Source organism: Rattus rattus, chromosome 15 (genome assembly GCF_011064425.1).
Source record: "Rattus rattus isolate New Zealand chromosome 15, Rrattus_CSIRO_v1, whole genome shotgun sequence".
Taxonomy (NCBI): Eukaryota; Metazoa; Chordata; class Mammalia; order Rodentia; family Muridae; genus Rattus; species Rattus rattus.
In genome coordinates this window covers 10,438,701-10,451,880 of record NC_046168.1, presented here as the reverse complement: position 1 = coordinate 10,451,880, position 13,180 = coordinate 10,438,701, and the positions used below count along the sequence as shown (strand labels likewise).

The 13,180-nt window shown below is 44.2% G+C and overlaps 1 protein-coding gene across 1 annotated transcript in view; it reads right to left on the bottom strand.

Moving 5' to 3' along the window:
* Epb41l4a (erythrocyte membrane protein band 4.1 like 4A) overlaps positions 1-13,180 on the bottom strand; it is a 205,883-nt gene that overhangs the window by 85,030 nt on the left and 107,673 nt on the right. Inside the window, exons 3-4 of the mRNA XM_032885655.1 lie at positions 7,066-7,117; positions 2,102-2,180 (exon numbers count right to left, since the gene is read on the bottom strand). Of these exons, the coding sequence (XP_032741546.1) occupies positions 2,102-2,180; positions 7,066-7,117 (131 nt within the window). The remainder of the gene's footprint in view (positions 1-2,101; positions 2,181-7,065; positions 7,118-13,180) is intronic.

The following is a 13,180-nucleotide window of genomic DNA, read 5'->3' as shown; positions in this document are numbered from 1 at the left end:
CATACTCACACACACAGTCACACCCCAACACCCCCACACCTCCCACACCAACCCACACACACCCACACTCACACTCAGACACACACACCCACACTCTCACACCCACACTTACACACACCTCACACACACTCACACCACACTCAGACACATACCCCACACACACACACACACTCCACACGCACACTCACACACACACTCACACTCAGACACATACACTCACACTCACACACACTCACACTCACACACACTCACACTCACACACACACTCACACACACTCACACACACACACACACACTCACACACACACACACACACACACACACACACACACACACACACACACACACACACTCACACACACACTCACACACTCACACACACACACACACACACACACGTTATTCTACGCCATCTGTTCACCACTCTGTTGCATCATGGACCTGTCGGTGCAGCAACTCACGGGAGCCCACAGCATCGTCCTCTGCCTATCACCTAGTGATCGCTTATTAAACATGCATTTAGCTTACCTATGTTTAAGTTTGTTTCTAGTCACTACCTATAAGCTATTCGTGTCATCTGGTTCTTGTAGCATCTGGTGCGATGCCCAAAGGGAAATGGCTGTGCTTGCAACGCTGCGGGGCATCAGCGTCAGTTGATTCAGAAGGAAATTTTCTGTTCCCCATTTATATGAGTTAAACGCAGGTAAAGAAATGGATTATAAACTTGTTTTTTCCCCTCCTTAACACAAACAATTTTGGAAACTAACTCTGAGTGCAACTTCACTGTACCGTCAGGACAGAGGGTGGACTACTTAGAATTCACGTTGACTAAGTACTTAGCAATCAAACACACATCACCTTACACAATGCTTGATTACAAAAGTCTTTCGAGACAGACACCGAGGCAGAATCCATCAAAATAATGGACTTTTGCTGCTTTTAAACCAAATGTCCCTTATCAAAGTGAGACGGGAAAGCCCAATGAGTCCAAAATAAAGATGAAAGTCTGAGCTGAAAAGCACAAGAATGCAAAGGGGGCGGGGAAACTGCCAGGTCCACACAGTGCCTGCTGCTGAGCAAGCACAAGGGCATGAGTTCGAATCCCTGGCACCATGTTAGGAGCCAGGCACAAGGGTGCATGCCTACAAGCCCACCACTGGGTCACAGAGGCAGACATTTCCCTGGGGCTGGCTAGTCTGCCAGTCTAGCCAAACTGGCTTCCGGCTCAATAAAAGACCTTCCTCAAAAAGGAAGAACGATTGCAAAAGATACCTACCTGACCTCTGACCTCTGACCTCTGCATGTGCACAGCCCCACACACATGCAGATGCACATATAAAAAGATGGAATAGAAAGGGGTAAAAAAAAAAAACCCACACAGATTGCCTTTGTCGATCTGAATTCTAGCTTTTCCCATAATGTATGAAGCTTTACTTCAGTCCATAATAAAAGTTCCCTGGAAAATTAACTGTGTGAGTTATGACAAATGCTTTTGCTTTCACAGCCAGTTCGCCGGCCAAGGAAGTTCATCAGGAAGGCCATGGCCTTCTCTATGGAGGCTGTGGAGTATTTTGGTGATCTATCTAACCAATACCAACGAGAAAATCTGTCTTTACTGAAATATTTTTTTGGTAAGAAAGACAAAATAACACATTATAATTCTGATCTTTTATTTCCTCTGTTAATATTAAAAGTGACTTATCTTTTCATTTCCTGCAGAGATAAGTGAAATATTTAAACAGCCAATGTTTCATCTACAACTAATTAAAGAAAAATAACTGGCTTTCTTAATATATATTTATTAACACAAAAGTAGCATCAAAATGCCCTCCGTTTGCAGTTCAAACGAGTGCTCTTACAAAAACACAAAAGCTGAAGACTGAACCATGACAAAGACTATCCCATCCCAGAGATGCAAAATCTATCAGCAGGGCACCCAGGTCCTGTCATTTCCCCAGCAAGGCTACAACTTAATCCTCACGGCACACGCATCGCAACACGTGGCTCGATACACAGGCAAGTGTTTCAGCCCAACTTTTAATCGGCTTTTAATCCAGCCTTTCACACAGCACATTATTCAAAGATAAAGTCAATGCCATACCTGGTTATCTCTTCTTTGAGCTTACATGGATCTTCAGCATAGAATTTAATACCAAAATACAAAGTATACGGAGGTCCAGCTTTAAAAAGAACAGTGAAAGCTAGTTACACTTCATATTATAATCAACGTTGCACTGTAATATGGAACAAATAATTATATTCACATATGGAGAATGCATTAAATATGAAAACCGTCTATTTCAAGCAGTTGACAGTTCATTTACATACAAATTATATTTTAAGCTTTACGCTCTCATATCAAATAATATTAATATTACAACTTACCTCTAGGTATACTATGTATCCACTGACACTGTGAGTGTGTGTGTGAGTGTGTGTGTGTGTGTGTGTGTATGTGTGTATGCGTGTTCATGCGCACGTGTGACGCATGTATGAGTCAGCATCTCTATGTAGTTCTGGCTGGCCTATCTGAGACCTGCTATGCAGACCAGGCTGGCCTTGAATTCACAGAGATCCACCTAACCTGTGTCCCCACTGTTGGAAACTACCCTAATGTACCGCCATGCCTAACTTATACACATTTCTAAAACCTATTGATGATTTTAAATTTAAATTGCTAAAATGGAAGGTTCTTTACTTGGTGGAGGGGAACAAAATTCGGGGCTAGGGAAATGGCTCAGTGGGTAAAAGTGCTCACTATATAAACAAGAGGATCTGAGTTCAAACCCCAACATCAGTGCAAAAAGCTGGATATAGTTCAACTGTGCCTGCAGCCTCAGCACTGTGTAGGGCTGAGATGGGAGTTTTTGGGGGGCTTTCTGACTGCCAGTCAGGTGCCATAAAGGACCCTGTCTTGAGGGAATAAAGTACCCTTTTCTAGTGTGTGCATGTAGGCACACACACCTACCCATACACACAATGGATACATGTAGACACACACACAAGTACATTTCCAAAATATTTCTAAAGATACAAGAATACAAGATGGAAAAGTTAAGGTTCAAGACTACTGAAAGCAAGTGCATGTTCACACACAAACACGGAAAACACTTACAAACATACCACAATGTTACTGGTTCTTAAAGCTGATTGGACAGTCTATATACGATTTTTATCAGTTTCTATTTTGAGTTACTCATGAAGGAAGGAAGGTGGGAGGAGGGAAAGATTGTTTTCATAATCAAAAAAGCATGTTGACAAATAATTTTTTTTAAAAACTATCCGCTCATCACTTCAACTGTATATAAATTTTTTTTTCTAAGTGCAGAGCTGCAGAGGGGACCATGTCAGTCAGCCACAGGTGAGGGACAGTGGAACAGCCCCAGGACACCAAAACAGATAGAGATTTGTACATACTGGTGTGGAGAGGGCGGCCAGTCTACAGTCCTGAGCACAAAACCTGACACCTCATAGGGGAAAAAAGTTAATCTATGTTGTTTGTGTCAGGAAAAACACACGAGAGAATTTAAACTGTGGCAACAGCGGGTAAGAGGAAGAAGCAAAACTCTGCAAATCAATTAGCTAGAACTTTCTCAATCACGTGTATTTCTTAAACCAAATAATTACCAGAGAGGCTATGAGACAGCACAATATGTGGTACACTCTTAAACTATTTTTAATTTTTGTTAAGATTCATTTGATTCATTTATTCCATTTTCGTGCGTGAATGTTTGCCTGCATATCTGTGCGTCTGTTACCTCAGAGGTCAGAAGAAGGAGTCAGATCCCTGCAACTCAATGTATAGGTTGTTGGGAACTGCGTCTGGGAACCAGGAACCAAACCCAGGTCTCTTTAAGAGCAGCCAGGACTATTAACCACCGAGTCATCTCTCTAGCCCCTCAAACTGTTCTCAAAGAACATAGTCTCTCCTATGCAAAAAGATATTTCTTTTCATTTATTTACCACACACAGCAAACAACAAAATTCAACATTCAAAACCAAAGCCTGGAATTGCACTTTCAATGGGTAAAGATCAAATAAACACAGTGTGCTTTATTTATAAGGAGGGTCCCTGGGGTACTGTTATTATAGTACGCTGTTCCTAGAAGTAGTTCTCATCGCTGAGTGAATGGATGTGGTCTGCACTGGTTTCCAAGCTGGCAGTAATTATTAATAGCTCTAATATGCATCGGTTTTGTTTTAAGACAGGGTCTCATGCAGCTCACACTGGCCTCAAATCTCCGGTACAGCTGAGGCTGAAGTGAAGTCCTGATCCTCCTGCCTCCACCGCCAGACCCCTCCTCTGTTTCAAAAGGAACTTTTTATTTGGCGTTCCAATTAATTGTCAGTCAGTGTTGCAACTGACTGATTCAACAAGGGCTCCGCCCCCTACCCAGAAAGCATGGGGCCACGAGCCTAGTGAAAGCATACAACAGATACAAAGAAACTCTAGTCTTCTTTCATTTTTAGTTAAATAAATGAAAGTCATAACTTACAAGCTAGGGGGGAGAACAAGCCATAAAAATAAAGCTAATTTATAATATCCAAACCACATTATTGGCTATTATCACATAGTCACACACGTTTTGTACTCTCTTCCAAAGCTGTATTAACTGAACACCCAGGGCATCAAGAGCAGGCCCATCCCCCACCCCCAGCTCTGCCTTCCTTCATGAGCTACTCCTTACACTCAATGCTTTCTTACAAAGGTTACATTGTAAGACTTTTAGTCTAATTTCCTATCGCAACTCCATATATCTGGGTTTTATGTGTATTCAATCCCCGCTTGTACTTCTGACAAACACGCTACTCCCCCTGAACACAGACACGAGGGAGATGAGTATTAAATATTTAGAAGAGCCAGGAAGCCCAGGGATGGCTGACGGTCTGCTTCAGTCAAGCTGAGCAGATGGGTGAGCCTGTGCCCTCAGGCCAGGCGGCTGGTCTCTGGCGCCCAGGGGGGCAGGGAGGCTCGCATGCCGCTGAGAGGTGGATAAAGGGAAGAGACATTCTATAGACTCCAAAGCTACTTTCATTCAGTGGAACGTGACAGATGACCCTATTCACCCAGCACAGACGTCTCATCTGTGTCTAGTCATGAGCAGCTAAGCAGAAACTTGAAAAATGCACAGTGATAAACACTCGGCTTGAGTTAATTTTCTTTGAGGACTTTGGCCTTTTCCACTGACATGGGGAGGGGCTTGTGTCAGTTCGTATTGCCCAGTGTCGGCCCAGGTCTTTAATATCAGCACTCACGAGGTAGAGATGGGTGGAACTCTGTGAGTTCAAGACCAGCCTGGTCCATAGTGAGTTCCAAGCCAGCCAGGGATATACAGTGAGAGTCTGTCTCAAACAACACCCGAAGTTCATGAATATTTCATTCTCAGCCACAAACAAGGGAAGAAGCTTGCCTGAAACCACAGGGATGAGCAGCAAGCCTACCCATGCCTGGTATGTGGTACTGTGTGTGCACTGTCTAGAAAGACTGACCTTTGGAGCAAACTCATCTGGAGCACTTGGTAGGGAAATCTACAGTCCTAGAAGACCTGAATGGATCCTCTGGGGCTGGGGTCGTACAGGATATGAGCTGTCATGTAGGTACTGGGAATCACACTTAGGTCCTCTGGCAGAGTAGCCAGTGCTCTAACCACTGGGACATCTCACTAGCGCCTGTGTCTGCCTGCTTCCTGTTGAAACAAGAACTTACTATGTAGCCCAAGCTGACCTCCACTGGTGGCAACCCCCATGCCTCAGCCTCTACAGTACTGGGATTATAGGCATAAAACACTGTATCCCATTAAGAAGTTTACATTTTTTATTACCTCAGTTTTTCCTTATATGAGAAACCCACAAGTTACTTTTAAAAATAATTATTCCTGAAATTGTTCTGAGCTTCTGAGGGTTATTGTTTTTAATTGGTTCAGATGGGCCAGGGCTATACTTTGTAAATGTTGTGGATTTCCATCAGACAGGTAGGAAGTGAAAGAGGTGACAATGATGCTGATGTTCAGAGAATCTGCACGTGCTCCTGAGGGTCCTGCAGTTCGGGTTTCTAGTTCCTTTCTGAGGCGTAGCTGATTCCTGTGCTGGGATCCATGGAAGCTCACACAACTGACATCACCGCAGAGAAAGGGCCCACAGGCATAGGAGAGACAGATCATAAAGGCAGAGGGGCCCACTAGTTCTGACTGGCAGTCAGTCACAATTTAAATACAATGCTCAGTTAGCCACAGAGCTCAGTCTGGGATAATGAAAATGATGTGGATGAGGAGAGTCACAACAATGTGAATTATGAAATGTCACGGAATTACACACAAGATGTTTCAAACGTTTAACTTCCCTAATTTTACCACAAAAATTTGTTAAAGGATTATTCTTTTGCATACTTAAATTTGCGCATGTGTTTATGAAAAAACCATGGGTATGGATATTAAGATTAAAGAATATGGGGCTGGAGAGATGGCTCAGTGGTTAGAGCACCAACTGCTCTTCCAGAGGTCCTGAGTTCAATTCCCAGTGACCACATGGTGGCTCACAACCATCTGTAATGAGATCTGGTGTGTCTGAAGACAGCTGCAGTGTGCTCATATACAATAAAAATAAATCTTTTAAAAAAGATTAAAGAATACTACTTAATTACAACAACTCTTCCAATTAATTCATATTGACCATTCCAAAAGATAACTCCTGACAATGAACGATCTCTGTCCAAAGTCACAGAAACGTTACAAGTCACGGGGTGTCCCCTGGATAACCAAACACTCCATAACCGAATGCTTTCCTCTCTGCCTTTCACCTTTCTAAGGTTTCAAAGACAAACATACAGGAAAGTCACAGATAAAAACGAAGAGTGTGCATCCCTAGGACTTCTTCATACAGTCATAGATCGGCTGAGTCTATGATTAAATTAAGCCCACCCCCACCCCCCAGTCTGGAGAGAGCCTCACAGCATACAGCTCAGTGCTGCTCTCTGGTCCCGCTGTTCCCTCACCAGCGCTAAACGAAATCACACACAGTTCACCCTGCCCATACCACCCTCTAGAAAAATTAGAATCAAATACCTACTGTTGATTAGTTCCTTGTGTTCTGCGAGAGTTTTTGCGGGATCCAGCCAATACTGTGAGACAGAAAGGGGAGTCATAACGGTTAGACATGTGTCGCCAGCCTTCGCATAAGGCTATGTCTCAAGCATTACTCCAATGGCATTTAAATAGTTGTTGACACGTAAACACTTAACCATGCAACATGTCATAGCCGCAAACACACCAAGGAGTGCTCTGCGGCCAGAACACTGAGGAAAGAGAAAAGCACTCGCTGCTGGTGCCCGGAGAGCCAGGGCAGCAAATGCTTCTCAGCCGGCCTGCACTCGCTGTCGGGTGGGTAACAGCCAGACACGTATGAATGAGCTGGGTTACTTGGAAGGCAGTGGCTACCTCTTCATTAGCTGCTCCATGCCCTGTAACAGTTGCTACTGGGTATCAGGAAGAAGAAAATCAATTCAACTCAAATCATCATTCAGGATCCACGAGGGGAGCTCAGCTCAGCTGAGGACCTGAACCCTGGAGCAAAAGATCCACAGGGATTTCTTCCTCGATCTCCCGGCCATCATCATGCAATAGGAGACAAAGAACTGAAAAACCCTGGATATCCCTCCCCACCGCGTTTCTATGCGGAGTAAACAGAGCAACTCACATAAAGTCTTCATCTGCTGGCTCACCCTCATCCATGCAACACTCGATTGCTATTAAGGTGTGCGGCTCACTCCTGGGAACCGGCTTTAGCCCATCTAAGGTATCAGTTTATTAATTCAAATCAATCTTTAAGGAATAGGATTGCAGACAGGAATAGGAAAATTCTTGGCTCTGCAGAAGGTCTTCCTTTTTTTTTTTTCCTGTGAAACAAAGATCACCAAAAGAAGCAAGCCTCCGGCCTCAGCTCTCCATCTGCAAGAGGAGAAAGGAGAGGCCACAGAAGCCCAAAGAAGGCAGAAAGGTTCCACAGAAGGCACTGAAGGGACCATGGGATAAAAAGCTGAATGAAGCCTTTCCATCATTTATTTATCCTAGACAAATATGGAGGACCGAACGCATGCACACACACATGCACACACACACACCCCCGCCATCTTTTTTTTTAAATTTATTTATTCATTTATTATATATAAGTACACTGTAGCTGTTGTCAGACACACCAGAAGAGGGAATCGGATCTCTTTACAGATGGTTGTGAGCCACCATGTGGTTGCTGGGAATTGAACTCAGGACCTCTGGAAGAGCAGTCGGGTGCTCTTAACCGCTGAGCCATCTCTCCAGCCCCTACCCTGCCATCTTTGTCTGTCTAAATAAGGCACCATTCTTACAGCAAGGAGGGAGGAGCTGGCACTTTACAACCATGGCCTCCAAACTCCTAGCACTTCTGCCCTTATCCTCATGAGATCACTCAGCTCCACCCTGACACCCCTGAAAGATTCAGGGGCTACAAGAAAAGTCCTGGAGAACCTATCTACCAGTGTTCCCTCCCCCTGCCTTGGGTGAAGTGTTATATATAGTGGTTCTGATGTTATGCAATCCCCTTACCTTCTACTTCACATTATATACGATAAGCTTTCATACCTAGTGCCCCAGTTAGTCCCGTCTCTGCAGCACCAGCCTCAATTCATCTGCATCATTTGCCACTGTCTCTCACGGCAGTGAGAAGTTACATTCCTAAGACGTTACAAAGTAACCAACAGACACAAACGCACCAACTTAAAACAGTGTTTGCTGTCTGGCCTTGCAGACACGCAGCCAGGCCTGGAGTCACCTTTAAAGCAGAAGAGTTATTTGAAGCAGGGGGGTTCCGGGGAGCCCACTATGATAGAAGAAGCTGTCTTGGTGCTAAAACTCTGGTTCACTGGGAAATTCAGGTGCATGGTGTACAACAAAATCAACCCACTGTTACTGTGCTAGGACACAAAACAGACTCATTCTCCTTTGTATAAAAAACTAAGGATCCTTCCCATGAGACGAAAGCACAGGAGCTGGACTGTTTCTTTCCTTTGGTGTTAAGTAGAAAGGTTTGAGGCTGAGGTGGCCCAAGGGTAACAGCGATCGCTGTCAAGCCTGAGTTTGATGCATGGAACATGGCGCATGACCATCCTCACACGCACATATCATACTCATCTTACAAGTGCACACGTGTGTGGGGTTAATAAATACTTTTTAAAAATTCAAGTATGCCTATTTGTTTCAGAGGGAAAGCTAAAGAAACACAGCAGTCGCTTAGACTTCTATGGCTACATAACAGATTGTGGGGAAAAAAAGGTGAGATTTAAAACAACAACAATTTATTATTATCTCATAGTTCTGCGGCTCAGTGGGTCTCTTCTCTTAGATGCCACCAAGCTGGGCTCAAGATGTCATTGATGGCTGGTGACCCATTCATAAAAGCCCATGAGAGCAAGAATTGGAGGCAGATAGGCCCTTAGAGGTTCTCCTCATCTTTGCCACAGGTAAAGCACTCCAAATACTGGATTTTAATGTTAGGCCTTGTATCTCTCTCTCTCACACACACACACACACACACACACACACACACACACACACACAGAGAGAGAGAGAGAGAGAGAGAGAGAGAGAGAGAGAGAGAGAGAGAGACAGAGAGACACAGAGAGAGAGAGACACAGAGAGAGACACAGAGAGAGAGAGAGAGACAGAGACACAGAGAGACAGAGAGAGACAGAGACAGAGAGACAGAGACAGAGAGACAGAGACACAGAGAGACAGAGACACAGAGAGACAGAGACACAGAGAGAGACAGAGACACAGAGAGAGACAGAGACACAGAGAGAGACAAGACACAGAGACAGAGACAGAGACACAGAGAGAGACAAGACACAGAGACAGAGACAGAGAGAGGAGACAGACAGCACCAAAGGAGGAATAGGGGAATGGGAGGGGAGACTGACACCAGGAAGGACCCAGTAAGAGCAACACTTCTAAACTTTATCTTCTAAAATAATTCCAAAGTATCAAATTTTATGTGCTCTTCAGTTCAAGGCATTCCGGGTAATGAACTGCTTTCTAATGCTTATTTTTGGCTGATAGGCAAGAACATAAAAGTTCATCTATCAATGGTGCACCATGATGCTCAATGCGTGTGTACACTGTTATTTTCTGGATTTCTGACTTCAGAAAACTGTTTGTTTTTTAACACTGAAAAGGCCATGAGAAGAAACCAGAAAGGAAGTTTTTATCTCAACAGGATAGGAAGGAACCCATGGTGTATCAAACAAAGCCCAGTAATAATAACCTGGACAGTTTAAGCTCTGTCCATGAGAATGATTAAATTTTTATGTAAAAAAAAGCACAATAAAGCCCTGGAGCTGAGATAAAAAATTACAATTCTGCACAAAGCAAGACTCAATCAAAGGCCATTCAATCAACTCCCCGCACGTCAGATCCCTAAGCATCCATCCAGGGCTTGCCAGGCACAAATCTCATTTTATCAAAATGGAAGGCAGAGGTGACAGAGGTCAGACAATGATAAATGCTCCGGAACGTAAATAATAAACACAATCTACCAGGCTTCACAAGCCAACATCCTCACATGCAAAATACACTTATGTTCAACCAAGGGAAAGATATGACCTTGGAACAACAGCAGCCACCGTCCGACGGCACTTGTCACCACGAGTTATCAACAAGCCATCAAGCGCAGTGCGTGTCTGGTCACATTGAACATACCAGGCTGCTGCTCAACCCCAGGAGGAAAAAGGGTGCAGACACTTGCTACTGAACGCACGGTGCCAATCTTAAGGTTCCAGGCTAGGCTTTACACTGCTTAACATGCACAGAACACTCTCTATTCACACCCCTTATACGTCACACCAGGCACCGTCCTGGGAAGTAAGATGGGCCTGCCTTTAACCTTAAGGTACTTAAAGCCTAGCTACTGACACACAGACACAGAATTACAATCTAGAGCACGAGAAAAGCACATAAAATGTGTATATGCATGCTATTAAAATTAGACACGAAGAAAACTCCAAGGGAAATGCAAAAAGTCTTTACTAAGAGAAAAACACTGAACAATTGTTCATTAAAAACTCCTCAAGATTTATGTACGGGGATAAAGAACCTTATATTGCTATAAAATACATGTCTGTTATATTTTATGTTGGGAATGCTTCTGTGTTTGTGTTGTTATAAAGATCACCCCAACATCCTATATCTGTTTATGCTACAGTTGGTGTTGTTGTTAGAAAAATACACATTAATTGTATCAAATGCCCGTGTGTGTTATAAAATACATGTGTGTCTGTGTGGATGTGGTGTACCTGTGTGTTTGTGCAGAAGAATGTGGAGGCTAGAGGTCCGTATCAGATGTCCTCAGTTTCTTCTCCTCATTCTTATATATTTTGTATATTTTTATTAATTGAGACTTTAATACATGCATACTATGTATCTATGTATTTGTCATAGTCCTTCCCAACTCCTCCCAATTTTCTGTTCCACCTTTTTTTTTTTTTTTTTTTTTTTTTGAGACAGAGTCTTTCACTGAGCCTGCAGGTCGCTAACTTGGCTAGGTTAGTTGGCCAATGAACTCCAGGGATCTGCCTAACCGCACCACACCCCCTGGGGTTATAGGCAAGCCTCACCCTGCCCAGCACTTACGTAAGTGCTGGGGAACCCAAGTCAGGGCACTTCACCAACTGAACCACCTCCCTAACCCTCCCAACTGTGGTTAAGGTGGGTGAACCTGCTTTTGGGTGACGATATATTCCTTTGCAAGGGAGCAGCCAGCGTATTACATTTGGTGCTGCCCGGTAGCTATGGCATCAGTATTCACGAGCACGGTGCTGTGGTTAGGACACCATTTGTCCTCTCCCAACGCTCTTGATGAAATTGGTCCCCAGTGTAACGGAGAGAGTGTGACCTTGGAGAGATGATTAGTTCATGAGGTGCCGCCCTCCTGAGTGAACTGATGCTGCTTTCCTGGGGAAGGATTACGAATGGGAGCAGGGTTGTTACGAAGCAAGGCTTCTCTTCCGGCTTTGCCTCTTCCTCTCGTTCACCCGTTATGACACAGCACAAGGCCTAGTGCGCCTGTCTCATCTTGGACATCTAGCCCTTGGATCACACATAACACTGAATCTGCTTGGTAATGTACCAGTCTCGACGCGAGTACTGTCATAGCAACAAAATTCAGGCTGATAGATAATTTTTAGAAAGAAAAAAAAAAAGTGGGGCTTACTCTAGTCCTTTCACCTACACAGTGTGGGAGTAAACAGATACACAAAGATTCCAGGATCGCACTATGTGACGCTGACCACCAGGGTGTGGCATTTCCGGACTGGGCTAGGGTGCACTGCCGTCTTGCCTAGTCACATGGTTCCAAGGAGAAATAGTCTGTATTCACTGCGAGCATCTCAGTCCGGTGTCACTTTTCCTCCTAGTTCCCTTCTATTTTAAACCCTCTCTTGTGTGTGTGTGTGTGTGTGTGTGTGTGTGTGTGTGTGTGTGTGTGTCACAAACTGGACTGGATCCTATTCTATACAAAGATAGCAGTAAATCAAAACATACCTTTCTGTCATGGTTTGAATATGCTTGGCCCAGGGAGTGGCACTATTTGGAGGTGTGGCCTTGTTAGAATGGGTGTGGCCTTGTTGGAGTAGGTGTGTCACTGTGGGCATGGGCTCAAGACCCTCACCCTAGCTGCCTGGAAGTCAGAGTTCAGCTAACAACCTTCAGATGAAGATGCAGAACTCTCAGTTCTGCACTCTGCCTGCCTAGATGCTGCCATGCTCTTGCCTTGATGATAATGGACTAAACCTCTGTAAACCAGCCCCAGTTAAATGTTGTCCTTATAAGAGTTGCCTTGGTCATGGTATCTGTTCACAGCAGTAGAACCTTAACTAAGACACTGTCTCATTCCCGGTTCATGAAGCCTGCTTATTACCATAAACCCCAAACACCCAGTTGCTCAGCATGACCGCTGTCCTACTGCTCTCACTCTTTCTCCAGGACACAAGGCAAGCAGCCAGGTATCCTTCCACCCTGGCCTGTCAATCTTAATAACAGCACTGGTGTAACTAGGAGAAATTGACAGAACCTTCCTTGTCTCTGACGGTCTTGGCTGAACGCCATGGGTTTCTTTTATGCACCTTAGCTGATAATATCACAAGTCATCAATTTTCTAG